The sequence below is a fragment of the Phaseolus vulgaris genome, chromosome 8, assembly GCF_000499845.2.
Source record: "Phaseolus vulgaris cultivar G19833 chromosome 8, P. vulgaris v2.0, whole genome shotgun sequence".
Classification (NCBI taxonomy): Eukaryota; Viridiplantae; Streptophyta; class Magnoliopsida; order Fabales; family Fabaceae; genus Phaseolus; species Phaseolus vulgaris.
In genome coordinates, this window is record NC_023752.2 from 19649621 (window position 1) to 19669918 (window position 20298).

The window sequence follows — 20298 nt, forward strand, 5'->3', positions numbered from 1 at the left end:
CAATCTTCGTGGCTTCCTCTCGAGCTGTAGCGAGCTCAGTAATGGCATCATCCCTCTCCTTTTCAACCTTCCCAAGGAGCACCTCCCAATCTGCTGACCTTTTTTCGAGGTTTTCCACCTTGGTCGCATCTGCTTTCATTGCAGCCTCCAAGTTGGCCACCTTGAGCCTGTAAGGGACCAGTTTGCTCTCCAACTCGATCTTCTCTTGAGCTTGGAGGTGCAGTTTTTGGCGCAGATCGGAGGCCTCCTTACACGCGCCCCTTAGCTCAGCGTCCATGGCGTCCTCCAGCCTTGAATGGTCGATCTCCGCCATCATCAGGTTGCAAGAAAGCTTTTCCGCCTCCATCCTTATCAGGCGGTTCGACTCCTTCAGCGCGGAATTCTCATCTTGGAGCTTCTTGTTGGAGTCCTTCACAGCCTTCGATACAATTGAGGGGAGATCCTCTGCCATCATCTTCAGCTTGGCTGTGAAGGGCCCCAAGATCTCTTCGATGAAGGGTGGGAGGCTTGAGGTTGCTGGTGGAGGTGCTGGAGGAGCTTGGTGCTGACTTTCACCACCACCCTCTTGAGTTTGTAGAGCAAGGGGGGCTTCTTGGCGTGGTGGTGAGGTTGGAGATTCGGTTTATGAGTATTGGTAAGTTGTGAGCACCCTCATCTCCTCCTGGTGCGGCCCTAACAATAGAGGTGGTTGAAGGAGGACCCTCTCCAGCAGATACGAACGGTGTGGAGGTGCTTGGAGGGTTCTCTGTGAAGTTGGGGTCGCTGCTTTCAACCACGGGGGGGACAGCCAAGGGTGTTGCTTGGAATGGTTGTGTTGGAGCTGGAGGTGAGGGCGGTGTTGGTGTTGGGAGTGCAGGTGGTGAAGAGGGAGCCACCCTTGTCCTCTTGGTGACGAGGCCATCCTCAGTCGCCTCATCATCCTCTTCTTCCTGTACCACCTGAGGAGTCTTCCTCTTAGGTTTCCTCAGAACTAGTTTCTTTCTTTGTGGGGCGGGTAGTACCCCCGAAGGAGTTGGACCTTGGGGAGGAGTCTTGCCTTGAGCAACGACGATCTCCACTACCAAGTTGGGCACGGTTTGGGAGCCCGCCGCCAACTTGTGAGATCGGGCGATCGCCCTCAGTTCAGCCAGTTTACCTTTTCCCAACATGAAGTCTGCACAGGTTAGAAAATAGATGAGTAGGCACCAAAGCAGAAGCAAGATATACAAGTTTATGCACGCAGAAATAACGCAAGCAAGTGGCACATGGATTCAAAATCAAGACCAATACAGAACAAGCAGAATGCCAAAGGATGGAATGGTAGAAATGCTAAGTTAGTTCCAACACAAAACAAGAGTCTTGGTGTTGGGGCTAACCTATGTGAGCTTCAAGTTGGCCCTCGGAGAACTCGAAGGAGATGATTGAGGCGGTAGGGAAGGTGATGTTGGCAGCTGCTATGCTCTTCCAGAAAAGGCAGAGATCCTTGTCTAACTCCCCCATATTGTCAGGACTCCTTGGCCTCCTGAAGCATTCTTTAGAGTCTTTGTTCCCCTTGTGTACCCAGTACAAGGGGAAGTCGTCGAGCAGTGATTCGTTTGGGCGCACCTTGACGAACTTTCCTTTCCAGTCTTTGTAAGATTGCTAGAAGATCGAGAGGATTGACCTCCCAGCAATCCCGTTTAAGCTAATCCAGAGGCGATCTCCGTGATTCTTAGCCTTGAACAGGAAAAGAAAGACATCTACTGAAGCCGGCAGCCCCAGGTGTGCACAGATGATTTGGAACGCCCTTATAAACGCCCAACTGTTGGGATGAAGCTGGGCAGGGGCGATATCGAGCTCAGTTAGCAGCTCTCTCTCGAAGCGAGTAAAGGGAAGCCTAAGCTTCACTTTCTTGAAGAAGGTGGCGTAGAGGAAGCAGAACAACTCGCCATTGTTCCCTTTATTGTCCGCGCAAATCGGCTCACCCGGGAAGCAGGGCAGCACGGCCACCTTGCTATCATGCTCCTTGTGGAAGGAGAGGTCGGACTGGTCTCCTTTCCTTAGTCGGAGCACGCCCAACTCAGTGTTTATTGAAGAAGTCTCTTTTAGCAAAGTTGGGGTGGCCCAAGGGTAGAGCTCCTTGTAGTCTTGTGGGGGAAGGGAGGCTCCTCCGGCGACTGGTGGAGTTGCCTGAGTGGGATTGGCATGAGAAGAAGTAGGCCTCTCAGCCTGGTTAGAAGGAGCACCAGATGCTCGTGGTGGGTTGCGCGCTGGTAGAGGATTTGCCCCAGGAGCAACCCTACGCGCTTGGGGTGGAGGGTTTCGCGACGAAGGAGGAGGGTTCGCGGTGGACTTCGTGTGAGCCATCGCAGGAACTGCAAAGGAAAGAGAAAGGGATGAAATGAGGACAACAGAGACGACTCGATTGAGGACGAAGAAGACAGGATGAGCGAAAAAGGGTTCGCTGGGATAAACGTTACGAAGAACGAAGCCTTAGGTTACAAGAAAAGGAGAAAAGGAAAAAACAGCCCACAACGTATGCTCCAGACAGATAATGGATGATGCGAATCGGTTAAAATGCAGCAAATATCAACAGAAGAAGTAAAAGGGGTACCTTTTTGTGATCGGATGAGCGTTGAAGAGAGTTGGAGATTGAGAGAGTTGAGAAGCTTCGTGGGTTGCAGAGGAAACGCTTAGAACGCTTGAGAGTGAAGAAAGATGATGGAACAGTGGAAGCGCAAAGGGTTTAAGGGTTTTTCAAACGTTTTCGGAAGCGCAAACGACAGCTGAAGACGACCGTTGATGAAGCCACGTGTCGAGGTTGGTGGAGCGTCAAGTCTCAGCTTAAGACTAAGGGGCTTGTGTACCGACCAGGTAGTCGGAAGTGGTGACGTGGTAGCAAGCGATAATATAGGCGTGTTGAGCGGAACACCTGGTTGACAGAAGGGAAGTACATCAGGAAGTCTGTGTAGTCGCCAATCGTTAAGTTGGCATTCTCCGATCTTTAGCATGTATAACCGGCGGTCACCAGGCTTGTGTCATAGTCGCCGTATGTGAGCTTAGGCGACCAAGTGGTCAGAGACCGCCGAAAGGGGCACATCGCCGAAGGATCAGGAAGGCTTGTTTAGGGCTTTCAAAGGGCACGAGTACGAAGGACGAAGTTATCAGATGACCATTCCCTAGCCAGAGGTCGAGGCAAGGGAACAGTTTACCAGAGCATGCACGATGTGCAAGTAAAGCAAATCGTGATAGCAGCAGGCGAGACCACAGAGAAGGTATACGTGGTGACACCCCGTACTCGCCGCTTAAGGGGTCGCGCTCCAAGGAAGCTGTAGTTACTCCTCGCATGGGTAACTTAGTCGAATAGCTTGAAGAGTAGAGGTGACGCTCAAGTAGAACGTAGCTCCAGATGGTGACACGTGTACAGCTAGATGTGAGCCATGTGTCCAGAGATGTAACCGTCAGGAGAGAGAAAGTGCTCAGGTATATAAGGAACTCTAACGAACTTCTGAGGTACGCGCATTTAGAACACTTCTTTACGCTTTTTGAGAACACTTGAGTACGCTGAGAGAACATTTTGCACGGTTCCTTGAGTTTTAGCTTTTCTCTCTTAGTATTTGGTGATTCAGTCACTGACTTGAGCGTCGGAGCGCGATCGGCAGCAGCGGCGCCACTCTGTCTTTTTCAGGTTCTTGAGGAGATTCGAGGTGCGAAGGACGGAAGCTAACGTGGTGCAAAGCCGATCCAGAAGGAGAAACCATTGACGTGGCAAGGCTTTCGCGCTCAGGTCAACCGGTAGGATCAATTATCATAAGAAAAAATAAGAACATAAAATCCACTTATGATATTCTGGTCAAAAAACCATCCAATAGACCATTAGAAGATAACCGTCTAACACATCACTAGAAGATGACCATTTGCAACTACAAAAACACTGCTTAGGTATTTTAATATACAAGTAAGCCATTCAAGCAACTTTTGTTATCATCAAAATATAAAAATATGACTTATAGACCATGTAGAGTTCATCAAACTGTCTAGGGACTTAATAGATCATTCGGGGTCTCAACATCATGTTTTGATAAAAACCCATAGTATTACAAAGGCTAACATCTTCTCATCGAACTTCGTTCTACCAATTTTTAAATGTTTGACATTTTTTCCTTGGATGACAGTTGGGTCCCTTAAACAATCAAGAGACAACAATTTTGATAAAATTTTCTATTCCAAAGGATGTTGAAGATGGATGAAGCTCATCTCTACCTAGCCTTAGTGTGTTTGATGTAGATGTTAGCTAGTTTGCTTTGTAGGTTGCTATATGTCTTAGATGATTCTGATGTTTTGACTTGTGTGTTGTCAAGGTTGCCTTTTGCTGCATGACCCATCCTAGATGCCAAATCAAGGTAGTAAGATCAAGCTCATGATGTGGTTAAATGGTTTTGGAAAAGCTTTTTAAAGTTTTCTTAAATGGTTTAATTCATTACAAAAATAAATCTGTTTTATTGAGAGGCAATCGGTTTATTTCGTCTCTGTTAAAGGCTTTTCGAAATTCTGTTAGGACACCAAAGGTACAGCTAAGTCTGTTATTTCAGTTAAGCTGAGCTGGCAGCTTTATCATCTTTTAACCTGTTGTTTTTAGAATCAATCTGTTGTTTTCTAAACTACTCTGTAACTGTTTTTTGAAAAGTGGTTTGAAACTGTTCTCTATAAAATAAAATATCCTTCTCACGTGAAGGGATGCTGAACAATCACAGTTTTGACAGAGATACAACATTTTGTGTGAGAAAGTGAATTGGAACGGTTTTTGCAAAGGTTTTTCAAAAGGAAAATATATGTGGGCTTGTTCTTGAATAACCTTGTGTTGGATGAAGGCGATGGTACTGTCTTGGAGTAAATAGAACAACTGGTTTATGTTCTTGCAACAAGTTTCAGGTGTAATCTTTTCCTTATTCATTATTGTAATAGGTTTAAGGGTTAGTCACTCTAGATAAGGTTTCTTGGAGTGCAAGGTATGATGGAATAGTCTTTTTCAGCCTTGGTTGTTGAAGTTCTTGAAGGGTTCAAGAACTGCTGTGTATGTGTAATTGATTGTATCTGTTTTTAGTGAATTCCACCCAAGGTGAACTGGACGTAGCTCTTGATGAGTGAACCAATATAAAAATTCTCTTGTGTTTCTTTGCTCATCCCTGCACTTAATTATGTGTTTTCACATAATCTGTCAAGAAAGGTGTACCGCCCTAGTGGTCGGGTGTGATGACGTGGCATCCTGCTACAGTATAGGCGTGTTGACAAGGCGCCAGGTTGGCAGAAGGGAAGGTAGTCGCCAGTTGTTATGTTGGCGTGTTCCAATTTCCAACTACCAGAATCGGCGATCGCCAGGTTAAAGATGAAGTCGCCGGATGTAGATTCAGGCGACCTAGTCATCGGAGATCGCCAGAGCAAGCACATCGCCAAAGATGAAGGAGAAGCAGATTATGAAGGCGGCCGGCGAGACCACAGGGAAGGTGTATGAAGGCCCCTAACTCGCCAGTTCCAGTAGAGATCGCACTCCCAAGTTAGCTATGCATTGGGCAGTACCATGCATAAGTAACTTAGCCAAAATGAGAGTAGAAGCAGCGCCAAGTCAGGGAGCCTCCAGATGATGGCACGTGTACGTGCGAGCCACGTGTCCAAGTCTGTAACTGCCAGGAGAGAGAAAGCTACCAGGTATATAAGAGTTCTCAACGAACTTTCTGAGGTACGCACGTTCAGTTTATACACTTTACGCTTGCGAGTTAGAGCTGACTGTGAGAGAGGATTTGCACGGTTCTTGTTCTCTTAGTATTTGGTGATACCGTCACTGACTTGGGCGTTGGAGTGCGATCGCCGCAGCGGCGCCGCTCTGTTTCTTTGCAGGTTCTTGAGGTGGATCTCGAAGAGGAACGGAGGTTCGAAGCGGTGCGCACGTCGATCCTTTGACGAGGCAGTTTCCAGCGTCCCGGTCAACAGGCAGGATCAAAAGGAATCTGTTATATTAAAACAAAATCTGTTAATTCTGGACCTGGTTAAATCTGCCGTTCTAACTTGTTAATCAATTCTCTAAAAATAAATCAAGCTGCTGTATGAATCTGTAATAGGGTAAAAAGGGTGAACTGCTTTCTTTAACTGAACTGTGACATTTGACTCATTACTCTAGATGGCTTATGTTAAGTAAAATTGATTAATTCTGTGCTACAAACTGCAACTTTATAAACTGTGAAAGTTAATCAATTTGGTTCTGGTATTGCTGCTGGTTGATCTAAACTGTGCTGATCATGTTCTGGTTGTGCTAAAAGTCATCTGTAAAACAATCTGTTTCGTTTTATATCAATCTGTTCTTTTCACCTCTGTTAAACTGTAAAGCAACCTCTTTTGCAAAAATTTGATAAGCTCAATTCACCCCTCCCCTCTTGAACTTAGACACTGCTTAACTCTAACAATTGGTATCAAGAGTTAGGGCTTATATTTTGCTCAAGTGTATGCATAATGTCTGAGTTTAAAATGCCTTTTGCTGAAGGTGCGTCTATTAATAGACCTCCTATGTTTGTTGGTGTTGACTATGCTTTCTGGAAAATTAGGATGAAAATCTTTATGGAGTCTATTGATATGGGTATTTGGGATGCAGTGGTCAGTGGACCTTTTATACCTATGCAGGTTGTCAAAGAAGAAACAATAAAGAAGCCTTGGTCTGAATGGAGTGAAACCGAGAAGAAGAAGGCTCAATATGACTCCTTAGCCAAGAACATCATCACCTCTGCACTGAATATGGATGAGTTCTTTAGAGTTTCTCAATGTAACTCAGCTAAGGAGATGTGGGAGGTACTAGAGGTAACCCATGAAAGGACAGATGATGTGAAACGAGCAAGGAAGCATGCACTCATTCAGGAATACGAACTGTTCAGAATGCAATCAGAAGAGAGTATTGCAGATGTGCAGAAACGATTTACACATATTGTATATCACCTCACTGGCCTTGTTAAAGTCTTTGACAAGGAAGAGCTCAACATAAAGGTGCTGAAATGCCTTGATAGAAGCTGGCAGCCTAAGGTAACAGCAATCTTAGAATCCTGAGATTTATCCAAGATGTCCACTGTTGCACTCTTGGGAAAGCTGATGGAGCATGAACTAGAGCTAAAAAGATTGAAAGAACAAGAAACTGTGGAGAAGAAAGTAAAAGGAATTGCCTTGCAAACTGTACCGTCCCGTATCCGGGCGTTGACTAAGTCAAGGTCAAAGTCAACGGCTGGAGAGTCAAAGTCAACGCAAGGCGTCGCCTAGGTGGAGAGATGCCAAGTGCCAGCATCGCCAAGAGGAAGCGTCGCCAAGGCAAGGCGTCGCCCAGGTGGAGGCGTCGCCCAACTAGGGCGTCGCCAGATCAAACAGTGTATAAACAAGGCAATCACAGTGTGGTTCCCCGATACCCATGGGTAGAAAAGACCATGGAGGGAGCGACACCGTGGGAAGGCCTCAGGTCCCGATAGCTCGGGAAAGTGATAAAGAGAAGGAAAAGGTGGCTTCAAGGCCATAGTGATAGCATCAGGGTAGGGCAGCCTGACTCGTGAAGTACCCCTGCCGCCCCAGAGACGCCTTCGGGACAGATACGACCCAAGAGGAAGGTCACGCCCAGGGTAACCGGGTGCAGGGTGTGAGAGGAAGGCAGATACGCTCTCAGAGTAAGTGACTAGATGATTGGGGGCATGAGTTAGCACCCAAAAAGTCACCCCTAGCGCAGTAGCACTCCCAGCAGGAGGACTCACACGTAGAAACGTCCCCGGGTGGGCGGAAGCGCCCCCAGATGGGGTCATGGCGTCGTGAGGCCCTCCACGTGTACAACAGCCAGATCAGAATGGAAACACCCCTTGGTCAGGTGCCAGGTAATTAAAGTCATTCAATACAGTTTCCGTTTCGAGCGTTCAGGCACTATGATTGCTCCCAAGCGTTTCAACGTCTTAAATGCGCTACATTTTCTAATTAAGCGCTTTAATGAGTGCGTTACGTTTGTGATCAAAAGCGCTTTAAGGCGCTTTAAATGCTTGGGAGGTTTAAATAGCGCGGGGAATGTTGGAAACGGGGTTGGAACTTTTGGCAAATTTACCAGAGAACTCTCTAGTTGCTTGCTCGTGCTTCAAGGTTACGTACAAGTGACTGGGGAATATTTTTACCCGAAGGAGACACACACACATATATACATAGTTCTTTTTATCACCTTCAGAGTGCCATACGCGGTACTCAGAGACGTAGGTGGACAGTTTTGGTGTTTCTTGCTGGCTGACTTGAGCGTCGAAGTGCACACGGCCGCTAGGGCGCCTCTTTGTCCTCTTTTTTTGTAGGAATTCACAGGCAACTAGTGGGAAGGAGTCCCTAGCTGACGGTTGAGGTCGCGCACGAAGACGTCCCGGTCAACCGGACGGAACATTTGGCGCCCACCGTGGGGCCGATATAAAACATCAGTCCCATCACAAGTTCGAGCAAATCTATGAAGTCACAGTAACGTTGGAGGAGGTTGGAGTGACAATGGCCCCCACCAGACGAAGCACAACACGCGCAGCCCCAGCGGACCTATCCATGCAACAGGTCCTGGAGATAATGAGGGGGCTGCAGCAGGACATGGCGGATTCAAAAATGTAACAGGAACGCATGCAGGCAGACCTTGACGCCACGCATGAGCGGAACGAAGAGCTCCACCGTGTGAATGAGGAGTTGCGCCAGGGCCTGAGAAATGATCGGAGGCGGCCTGGGCATGATGAGATGGAGAACCATTCCCCACCAAGGGAGTTTTCCATTCCTTTCTCGCAGGAGATCCTAGATGCAGCGATCCCGAACACGTTCGCGGGACCCAAGGTGATCTTCACCGGGATGGAGGACCCAGAGACACACCTTGCTGCATTCCACACACAGATGGTCCTGATAGGCGGTTCTGATGCTGCCAAGTGCAAGCTCTTCATGAGCACCCTGACCGGGATGGCTATGGACTGGTTCATTAGCCTCCCAGAGGGTCATATCACATCTTTCCGCCAATTGTCGCGATTGTTCAGGGAACAATACTTGGCAAACAAGGCCCCGCCGCCAGTCTCTTACGATCTGTTCGATGTGAAGCAGTACCAAGGGGAGACCCTTAAGGAGTATATCAATCGCTTCGGGGCCCAGGTCGTGAAGGTTGGTACGACAGAGGAGCCTATGATCGTGTACGCGTTTGTGAAAGGCGTATGCCCCGGCCCTTTTGGAGAATCCATCATCCGCAACTGCCCTAGGACTTTCGCTGAACTACGGCGTAGGGCGGTAGAACATATCGCTTCTGAAGGAGAGGTGTGTGTGAAGCGCACCAACGTCACGCCCTCACGCCCGAGGGGACCGACACGAGCCCAACCCGTCAGGGTCAATGAGACCATGACGGGAAGAAAGAAGCCAGAGGCGAGACGCCCTTACGAGGCCAGAAAGCCCCAGCCCAGGGGTCCGGCAGGAGGCGATCGCCCGGCCAGAGAAAGAGCGAGACCGGCGAGGTACAACTTCGTGGTTGAGTTGAAGGATTTGATCGTCGTGCCTAACATAGCTGAGAGGCTGAGGCGACCGGCGAAGACCGACAAGGTGTTGGGGCCTCGTAAAGACTCTTGGTGTGAATTCCACGATGTGGTACCCCATCGTCCTCCGAGATGTGGTACCCCATGACAACGACCCCGTTGTCATCTCAGTCGTCACAGCCGGAAGGAAGGTCCACAGAGTGCTTGTAGACCAAGGAAGTTCGGCAGATGTCATGTTTCTGTCGACCTTTAATAAGTGACGGTTGTCCCCCGATCTGTTGAGTCCCTATACGGGATGCCTGTATGGGTTCGGGGATAACCAGGTGGAAGTCCGGGGTTACCTGGAGTTGAGGACTACGTTCACAGACGGAGAGGCCTCCCGTACCGAAAGCATCCGGTACCTTGTCGTGAACGCCAACTCTGCCTACAATATTTTGCTGGGCAGACCGGCATTAAACCGTCTGAACGCGGTGTCCTCCACCCGTCACATGAAAATGAAGCTGCCGGACCTCAGTGGCCAGGTGATAGTCATCAGGTCAGACCAGGAAGAGGCACGGAAATGCTACGAGAACAGCCTAAAAACAGGGTTTATGGTGTATGAACGTCCGCCCAGCAGGGACACAACGATGCTCGAGGCGGCGCCCGCTGTGCCGACGCCTGACGAGGCCCTACCAGTGGAGGCGACGCCCGAAGCTGACGCACCAATGGAGGAATGCCCTGAGGACGCGGCGCCCGTAGATGAGGCGACGCCCGTCGAAGATGATAGCAGGGAACAACCTGCGGCTAACGCCGTAGAAAGGGAGATTGGCGGCAAGGCTTTCAAGTTAGGAAGTTCGCTGAGCCCAGAAGAACAGGAAGGGGTGGCAGAAGTGATTTCACGCCACCTGGATGCCTTCGCATGGTCCGCCTCGGATATGCCAGGCATTGATCCTGATTTCCTGTGTCACCACCTCAGTATGGACGCCACGGTCCGCCCCGTGCGTCAGAGGAGGAGAAAGTTCAATGAGGAACGATAGCAGGTGGTGAAAGAAGAAACGCAGAAGCTGTTGAGTGCTGGCCACATCAGGGAGATCCAATACCCTGAGTGGCTCGCCAACGTCGTCTTGGTGAAAAAGGCGAACGGAAAGTGGAGGATGTGCGTTGACTTCACGGACCTGAACAAGGCATGCCCAAAGGACTCGTATCCGCTGCCCAGCATCGACGCCTTGGTAGACAGTGCGTTCGGCAGCAAGGTGCTGAGTTTCCTGGACGCCTTTTCAGGGTACAACCAAATCAAGATGCACCCAAGAGACGAGAGCAAGACCGCATTCATGACAGAGACCTGTAGCTACTGTTATAAGGTAATGCCTTTTGGGCTGAAGAATGCGGGCGCCACGTACCAAAGGTTAATGGACAGGGTCCTGGCGCCAATGCTCGGGAGGAATGTGTACGCCTATGTAGACGACATGGTGGTGGCGTCGCAGAATAGGGCGCAGCACATGGCGGACCTGGAGGAGTTGTTCGTCACAATATCCAAGTACCGCCTCAAGTTAAACCCTGAGAAGTGTGTTTTCGGGGTCGAGGCCGGTAAGTTTTTAGGTTTTATGCTCACAGAGAGGGGGATAGAGGCGAACCCCGACAAATGCGCGGCGATTATCGCCATGCGGAGTCCGACGTCGGTAAAGGAGGTGCAACAGCTGACAGGGCGGATGGCGGCGCTCTCGAGGTTTGTTTCCGCCGGAGGAGAGAAAGGGCACCCATATTTCCAGTGCCTCAAGAGAAACAGTCGCTTTGCAAGGACTGATGAATGCGAAGCGGCTTTCATTAAGCTGAAGGAGTACCTGGCGACGCCACCGGTCCTCTGCAAGCCGGTAATGGGCGTGCCCCTCCGGTTATATTTTACTGTAACGGAGCGGGCCATTAGTTCTGTGTTGGTCCAGGAGCAGGACCAGAGTCAGAAGCCCATCTATTTCGTAAGCAAGGCGTTACAGGGAGCTGAGACGAGGTACCAAGCGCTAGAGAAGGCGGCGCTAACGGTAGTATTTTCTGCCAGGAGGCTCCGTCATTACTTCCACAGCTTCACGGTGGTGGTGATGACCAACCTCCCTATACAGAAAGTGCTGCAGAAGCCTGATGTGGCGGGAAGAATGGTGCGCTGGGCGGTAGAACTGTCAGAATTCGACATCCAGTATGAGCCTAGAGGATCCATCAAAGGGCTGGTGTACGCAGATTTGATAGCGGAACTGTCGCCCGGAGGCGAGCAGGAGGTGGAAGTGAGTTCGCAGTGGCTGCTCTCGGTTGATGGCTCTTCCAACCAGCAGGGGAGTGGTGCGGGAATATTCTTGGAGGGGCCCGACGGCATACTGATCGATCAGGCCTTGCGTTTCGCCTTCAAGGCAAGTAACAATCAGGCAGAATATGAAGCCCTGATAGCAGGAATGCTCTTGGCCAAGGAGATGGGCGCACAGAACCTCCTGGTGAAGAGCGACTCTCAGTTGATTACGGGGCAGGTGTTGGGTGAGTTCCAGGCGAAGGACCCACAAATGGCGATGTATCTGAAATACGTCCAGTTGTTGAAGGGGGCGTTCAACGCTCTTGAGCTGATACATGTCCCGAGGGAGCAAAATGCCAGAGCTGACCTGCTCGCAAAGCTGGCTAGCTTAGGCAAGGGGGGTAGACAGAGGACGGTGATCCAGGAGACTCTCAAAGCTCCACGTAGATTCGTGGAAGACAACAGGGTGGATGTCCTCCAGATTTATACATCAAGGGGAAGACCGAGGAGTCATTCCTCTTTGACCCAAGATACGCAGAGGGCGCCCCGCATCAGCATGTACGCGGGCGTGCCTGGGGAAGAGCAGATGCAGGTATGTGTTTTGTCCAAGGGAGACACCTGGATGACACCCTATAAGCGATACCTGGCGGATGGGGCTCTTCCAGTGGACCCTGAAGAGGGTAAAAAAGTCAAAAGAAATGCTGCAAGATATACTTTGGTGGATGGGGTGCTGTTCAGGCACGGTTTCACTCACCCTATCCTAACATGCGTCAGTGGCGATGAGTGCACCAGGATAATGGCGGAGCTACATGAAGGCATCTGCGGAAGCCACGTAGGGGGAAGATCCTTAGCCTCCAAGGTAATACGCGCAGGTTTCTTCTGGCCAACAGTGAAAGAGGATTGTGCACGGTACGCCCAGCGGTGTAGGCAATGCCAAAAGCACGCCGACTGGCATAAGGCACCGCCAGAAGAATTGCGATCCATATGCAGCCCGTGGCCTTTCCATACATGGGGAATTGACATCCTGGGCCCTTTCCCACTGGCAATCAGGCAGATGAAGTATCTGATCGTCGCCATCGAATACTTCACTAAGTGGATAGAGGCGGAGCCCGTGGCACAGATCACTACGCATAAGGTACAGCATTTTGTGTGGAGAAACATTATGTATCGCTTTGGCGTACCTAGGCGCCTGATATCTGACAACGGGACCCAATTTGCAAGTCAGCAGTTGAGAAATCTGTGTGCTGAAGTAGGAATCAAACAAGTGTTCGCGTCGGTTGAACACCCCCAGACCAATGGACAAGTAGAGTCGGCAAACAGAGTTCTGCTGAGGGGGTTAAAAAGAAGGTTAGAGAAAGCCAAAGGGGCGTGGGCGGAAGAGGTGCCAAGGATTGTATGGGCATATCACACCACGCCCCAATCCTCTACTATGGAGACGCCCTTCAGTTTGGTGTACGGGTCAGACGCGATGATTCCAGTAGAAATACATGAAAGCTCACCACGTTTTCAAAACTTTGTGGTGGAAGAATCCAATGAAGAGAGGCGGGTAAACCTGGATCTGTTAGAAGAGGCCAGGGAAGAAGCTAGAATAAAAGCTGAAGTGATGAAGAGAAGAGTAGAGCGGCAATATAGCTCTAAGGTAAAGCCGCGACAGTTTCAGGTTGGCGACCTAGTGATGAGGAAAGCTCACCCATACGAGTTGGAGAATAAGCTGTCTCCCAAGTGGACCGGGCCCTTCAGAGTTACTGAGGCTAAGGGCAACGGTTCGTACAACCTGGAGACTTTAGATGGAGGCCCTATCCCGCACAGTTGGAATGCAGCCAACTTAAAATTTTATTTCAGTTGACTTATGTAAGCAGTATGTAACAATTTAGTTGAAGGGGACGCTCTTTTTCCCTCTCGGGGGTTTTTTAATGAGGTCACCCTAATAAAAGGAAAAACCAGTTTGAGAAAAAGAAGTGCCTTGGTTTTCAGCCTTTATCTTTCTCTGTTTGAAGTAATGAGATGCGCCGCCTAGGTCATGGCGTCGCCAAGAAAGAAGGCGTCACCTAGGTCATGGCGTCGCCCAGAAAGAAGGCGTTACCTAGATAGGGGCGTCGCCCCTGAGAAGGTGTCGCCCAAGTGAAGGCATGCACCGTTGGAAGAACAGGACGAAAGAAAAGCGTGCGGGACGTGAAGCATATGCAAAGTAAAGTGGCGTTGCAAAAAATCAAGTATGATATTGAAAAGTTGTTGTTACAAGCCATGTTCAATACAATGGGAGTTGTACAAACGGAGCAAACGCTACAAATCATACAAAAACACGAACAAGCCATTCCTCAGTGGTCATCAGAGTCATCACTGCAGGAAGGCGAAGCCCCTTTTCCAGCCCGCAGCGCTCGAGTAAGTCGTGTCCTCTTTTCTTGGTTTATTTTCGAACCTGCACCAGGGGAAAAGACGTGTTAGAGACACCACCATGAAGAAAGACGGGCACAGTTAGAAAGTAACGAAGGCCGAGTTTTCTAAGGCAGTGGTTCTTACATATGTACTTCTCAAGAGTCCCAGCGTTGAACTCCAGGCTGATCACCGTAGCAGAGTCAAAACCTCCCGCCTCAGCAAGAATCCGGCAAGCTATTTGATCACTTGGAGCCAGCTTCTTGAGGGGTTTGGCTTTGAGGGCCTTCTCCTCTCTCACCCAATACAGTGGAAACCCATCCAGAGCGTCGGGAACAAGGTTAGTACGACAGATCTTGAAGAACCGGCCTTTCCACCCGGTGAACGAGCTTTGGAAGGGTGTGAAGAGAACTCTCCCGGGTACATTACTGAGAGTTACCCAGAGGTTGTGTCTCTGCCTCTTCACCTCAAAGAAGTGAAGAAAGAGGTCAACCGAGGGTGCACAACCCAGAAACCCGAAGAGAATGTCGAAGGCTTTGACAAAGGCCCAGCTGTTGGGATACAACTGGGCCGGAGCAACGTTGATCTCCGTCAGCAGTTCCTTCTTAAACCGGGAGAAGGGTAGGCGCACTCCGATGGTCTTGAACACCACCTGGTAAAAGTAAAAGAAAGGGACCCCTTCGTTGGCCCGTTCGTCTCCACATACTGGCTCCCCTAGAGTGCAAGGGAGCACAGCGATGTCGTCGTCATGCCTCCTCGCGAAGGCCCGGTGGTCATAGGAACACGAATCCCCTTTGTGCTCCCTTATGGCCCTGGTAGAGAGTAAGCATGAACACTCGTCAAGAAGTTCACTCGAAGCCCAAGGGTACAAGTCTTTGGGACGGACCCTGGAGGAAGCAGCGTGAGAAGACATTCTTTAACAAGATCAGGGACTGTCAAAGGGGTAAGGACTGCCAGAAATGCAAGAGTTGAGCGAGGGGAGTGAAGGCTGGAACAACCCTTCGTCAGAGAAGAAAGGGTGCAAGAAGGAAGGGTGCAAGAAGAAAGAACGCAAGTAGGTTATGAAGAGTGAGAAAATGATGAAGATAGTTCCAGAGTTTGAAGAGTTAAATAAAGCGGTTAGAGCGCCAAACGACGCGAATGGATGCACCGCACGATTGATACACGTGGCAGAAGATGAAAGGATGACGCTGGCACCACTGGTTTAAATTAGAAAACGTCGTATCAACAGAGTATCCAGTGGTACGATGCGCCGTCACAAGTGGGTCAGGGACGCAGCAGGAGTCAGGACTCAGCGAAATGACTGAATGTCCCATCAGCCATACAAGAAGCGCCACGTGGATGGCACAGACAAAACCTTGAGCTCTTCGCTGTCATCAGGCGTCGACCAAGGCAAGAATCAAAGTCAATGTCGAAGTAAAGGTAACGCCCGAGGCGTCGCCCGGAAGGACGTGAAGGGCGACGCCAGCGTGAGACGTCACGGGCGTCGCCAACCCAAATACCAACTGGCGTCGCCTCCCCGATACCCACAGGTAGGAAAGACTGTGGAGGGAGACGAAATCAAAGAAGGCAAAGTTAGTCACTGGCGTCGCCTCCCCGATACCCACAGGTAGGAAAGACTGTGGAGGGAGATAAGACCGCTAAACGCCAGCGAATCGCTGGCAGGGCGTTCCCCGATACCTATGGGAAGGAAAAACCATGGAGGGAACAGACCCCCCCCAAGAGCACTCGGTGTTTTAGACACCCGGGGACGATACGGTGCTGCTGCAGCAGGCCTCTCCTTAGGCGTGGGCGCCGGGCGTTAGGGATCAAGGAAAGGACCTTTCGGTATCAGAGACATCCCGTGGACGATACGGCGTCACTAAGTGAGCCTCTCCATGGGCGTGAGGGTTGGCATGCGACCTTTCCCGGTCATACAAAGCCGCCCAACGAAGCGAAAGAAGCAAGTATAATGCAAACAAAACAACCGAAGCATAAGAAGGCAAAAGATGAGAATGAGATCGCACAAGCAGAATCGTATATGGCAAAGTCACAAAGGCAATCATACGAACACCCCAAATTAGTAACAAGAGTACGGATAGTTCAAAGAATTACAAGTTTTAACAGATAAAATCAAAAACGAAGGTAAAGTATAAAGCAGTTAAGCTTGAAGCTGAAGGTGGCGGGTGGGAGACAGCGGTTCAGTCATCCAAGTCCATGGGCACGACCTTCCCGTCAACGACATGGTGTGTGGGGTGCAGTTCGAAATATTGATGCCCGCGTTCTCGCAGGACGCCTGGGCCAGAGCCTCTTGGAAACCCTCCTCAAACGCCCCCGCCATCTCCCCAGTCAGTTCTTGGACCTCCCCCTCTAGTTTGGTAATCCTGGAATCCTTGGATGTCAATTGCTTCTCCAGGAATTCCTTCTCCACCCGGAGCTTATTAGCCTCGGCTTGTAGAAGGCTCAAAGCTTCAACCTTAGCAGTCAAGGCGTCCTCTCTTTCACCCAGCTTCTGCCTCCAAGCAGCATCCAACTCATCAAGTTTTTTCCGCTGCACCTCGGATGTGAGAGCCGCCTCCTGGAGGCCAATGTTTTGGATTTGATAGGAGGTGAGCTGGGCTAGTTGAGCGGCATGCGCCTGTTCCAGTTCTCGCGCGTACGCCTCAGCTCCCTCCCTACCCTCATGGGCCAGTTTTGCAGAGATTGGGAAGCTTCCTCCTTGAGTCCCCAGTTTTGCTTCTCCTCCTTCAACGCCACCACCTCTTGTCTCAGCTTGCGAAGAACCTCCATCCCTTTGATAGCATTTCGAGCCTGAGTGCGCCACTTGATTGCCATCGCCAGGAAGGCTCCCATATAGTAAGGCATGCCTCCCCCTTTTTGAGGATCAGTCGGCGTCATTCCTTCGGTGAAGCCCTGCGTCAACTCCCTATGAATGGAGCAAGGAATCCGGGGTTTGCGCGAAGTCGAGCCAGGGACTGACACAGGAGGGGCGGAGCCCGACGCTTCAGCTACGTCACGATGCGGCAACGGCGAAGGTGGGGGAACCGAGTCGATCCTTTCCTCTCGCTCCTCGTGGGCTGGCGGAGGCGGCGGTGAGGTGGCACTGGGAGGATCGTCCCTGAGAGAGTTCCCATCGCCGGGGGGCGCGGCGGGTGAGGCAATGAGACCCGTAGCCCTCCTCTTATGGGAAACCAGGGCAGAACCCGAGCCTTCGCTGTCGGAATCTACTATCAACACCCTTTTCCCTTTGTTAGGACGCGCTGAGGCAGGGGTTGACGCCATGGCTAACGGAACCGCAGCAATGGGAGGAGGAGAGGCAGATGGTGGAGGGATCGGCAGGGAAGCAACGGTGGGCACGTCGGAGGCTACGACGTCCCCACCTTCCTTGGTAGATTTTGCCTTCTTCAAAAATTTGGCAAGAGCCAGCCGTCTCGAGGAAGTCATCACTGAACCTGCAACAGCGAAAAATAGTAGAGTAAAGGTTGGTTCAGATGAAGCAGAAGGGAAATTCTATGGCCAAACACACGCAGATAATCACAACAACTAATGTATCATAAACAATCAAGGGCAGATATCGAAGACTACCCCCAGTCCCGCCAAGGCTTTGCACACATCCCGGTCGGAGGGGGTAAGCTCATCCAAAGCCAGGGCCTTCATGGTTATGGGCTTATCCGTCCAGTATAGGGGAAAGCCCTCTAGGATGGTAGGATCGCGCTTGGTCGCACGTACCTTGAAGAATTTCCCCTTCCATCCTTTGAACGAATTTTGGAAGAGCGTAAGAATGATGCGCCCGGCGATGCCAGAAAAGCTCATCCATAGGCTCTTCCCCTGTTTCTTTACCTCGAAGAAGTGAAGAAAAACGTCTACAGAAGAGGGAACACCTAGATAGCCGCAGAGAATTTGGAACCCCCTCACGAAAGCCCAACTGTTGGGGTGGAGCTGGGCGGGAGCAGTGTTTATCTCTGTAAGTAGCTCTTTTAAGAAAGAAGTGAGGGGCAGACGCAGGCCCACCCTCTTGAGCACCATCTGATAGAGGAAGAAGAAGGGGCATCCCCCAGTATCCCGTGAGTCCGCACAAACGGGCATCCCAGGTCGCACCCGGCTTACCAGGACTTGGGAGTCGTGATTTTTGTGAAAAGCGTTGGAATTATAAAGCGCAGGGTCCCCCCTGTGAGCCTCCACGTCCTCAACAGAGTTTAGGAGGGAACATTCGTCCAGAAGTTCGTCGGGAGCCCAGTCGTATTCGCCCTTATAATAAGATTTAGGGAGCGGGGAGGCGCGGCGGTCTTAGTTTTCGCCATCAATGCCAAAGCTGAAGATCAAAAGAAAAAGAAAGGGTTCAGAGAAAAGGGGTTGGGAGAAGAAAAGGGAAAAAATGGAAGGACCCTAGGAGCGCCCTACCCACACGAGAACGAAGGGCAACGAGAGGAACAAAGAGGCATACAAACAATATCCAAAGAAATGCGGTAATATGGACAGTCCCAGACAGTTCATACAGTGAGGGGAATCATCAAGAAGGGAAAAAACTGTACCTTTGGGGGCTGAAGGGCGTGGAGAGCGGAAGCACGAACGAACAGGGGTTGCGAGAGAAGGGATTCAGAGAAGATGAACAGTGAGAAAGGGCAGAGAAAGTGGATGTAACATTAGTGGCAAGCGCGGGGTTTGGGTAACTTAAACGTTACGAGAAGCGCGAGGGACAACAAATGATGACCGTGTGATGATGCCATGTGTTGCATGATTAGGCGCTCAAGGGGAGCGAAAGAGGTTCTTAAAGATGACCGCACGATGAGCCACGTGGCACGCGATTAAGCGCAGCCTCAAAGGACATTATTTTTCCCATTTCAGGGGATGTCCAATCAGCCATTAAGAATACCCCTGTGGTTCAAAAAGTGTCACGTCAGTAATTCGAAGAATTGTTGAGTCAGCAGAGAATGACACGTCATCAGGAGGGCATGTGGACGGCGTGGGCGAGGCTTTAGTCTTTGCGCTGAAGACAAGTCTTCGGCTTAAGACTGGGGGGCTTGTGTACCGTCCTGTATCCGGGCGTTGACTAAGTCAAGGTCAAAGTCAACGGCTGGAAAGTCAAAGTCAACGCAAGGCGTCGCCTAGGTGGAGAGACGCCAAGTGCCAGCATCGCCAAGAGGAAGCGTCGCCAAGGCAAGGCGTCACCCAGGTGGAGGCGTCGCCCAACTAGGGCGTCGCCAGATCAAACAGTGTAAAAACAAGGCAATCACAGTGTGGTTCCCCGATACCCATGGGTAGGAAAAACCATGGCGGGAGCGACACCGTGGGAAGGCCTCAGGTCCCGGTAGCTCGGGAAAGTGATAAAGAGAAGGAAAAGGTGGCTTCAAGGCCATAGTGATAGCATCAGGGTAGGGTAGCCTGACTCGTGAAGTACCCCTGCCGCCCCAGAGACGCCTTCGGGACAGATACGACCCAAGAGGAAGGTCACGCCCAGGGTAACCGGGTGCAGGGTGCGAGAGGAAGGCAGATACGCTCTCAGAGTAAGTGACTAGATGATTAGGGGCATGAGTTAGCACCCAAAAAGTCACCCCTAGCGCAGTAGCACTCCCAGCAGGAGGACTCACACGTAGAAACGTCCCCAGGTGGGCGGAAGCGCCCCCAAATGGGGTCATGGCGTCGTGAGGCCCTCCACGTGTACAACAGCCAGATCAGAATGGAAACACCCCTTGGTCAGGTGCCAGGTAATTAAAGTCATTCAATACAGTTTCCGTTTCGAGCGTTCAGGCACTATGATGGCTCCCAAGCGTTTCAACGTCTTAAATGCGCTACGTTTTCTAATTAAGCGCTTTAATGAAAAAGCACTTTAAGGCGCTTTAAATGCTTGGGAGGTTTAAATAGCGCGGGGAATGTTGGAAACGGGGTTGGAACTTTTGGCAAATTTACCAGAGAACTCTCTAGTTGCTTACTCGTGCTTCAAGGTTACGTACAAGTGACTGGGGAATATTTTTGCCCGAAGGAGACACACACACACATATACACAATTCTTTTTATCACCTTCAGAGTGCCATACGCGGTACTCAGAGACGTAGGTGGACAGTTTTGGTGTTTCTTGCTGGCTGACTTGAGCGTCGGAGTGCACACGGCCGCTAGGGCGCCTCTTTGTCCTCTTTTTTGCAGGAATCCACAGGCAACCAGTGGGAAGGAGTCCCTAGCTGACGGTTGAGGTCGCGCAAGAAG

General features: G+C 50.6%; 1 protein-coding gene across 1 annotated transcript; it reads right to left on the bottom strand.

Annotated features, from left to right (window-relative positions):
- Positions 1–551: 551 nt before the first annotated feature.
- Positions 552–2325, bottom strand: LOC137824714 (proline-rich receptor-like protein kinase PERK2). Its single transcript, XM_068630384.1, has 2 exons — positions 1944–2325; positions 552–1153 (listed from the first exon to the last, which is right to left on the bottom strand). The coding sequence occupies exons 1-2, from the start codon at positions 2323–2325 to the stop codon at positions 552–554; spliced, it is 984 nt and encodes a 327-aa protein (XP_068486485.1).
- Positions 2326–20298: the final 17973 nt, after the last annotated feature.

Bases quoted from the DNA above. Each gene is read 5' to 3' on its own strand.
- LOC137824714 (XM_068630384.1), bottom strand. From the start codon at position 2,325: ATGGCTCACACGAAGTCCACCGCGAACCCTCCTCCTTCGTCGCGAAAC. The intron at 1,154-1,943 runs GTGAGCCGATTT...TAACCTGTGCAG, and splicing joins CGTGCTGCCCTGCTTCCCGG to ACTTCATGTTGGGAAAAGGT.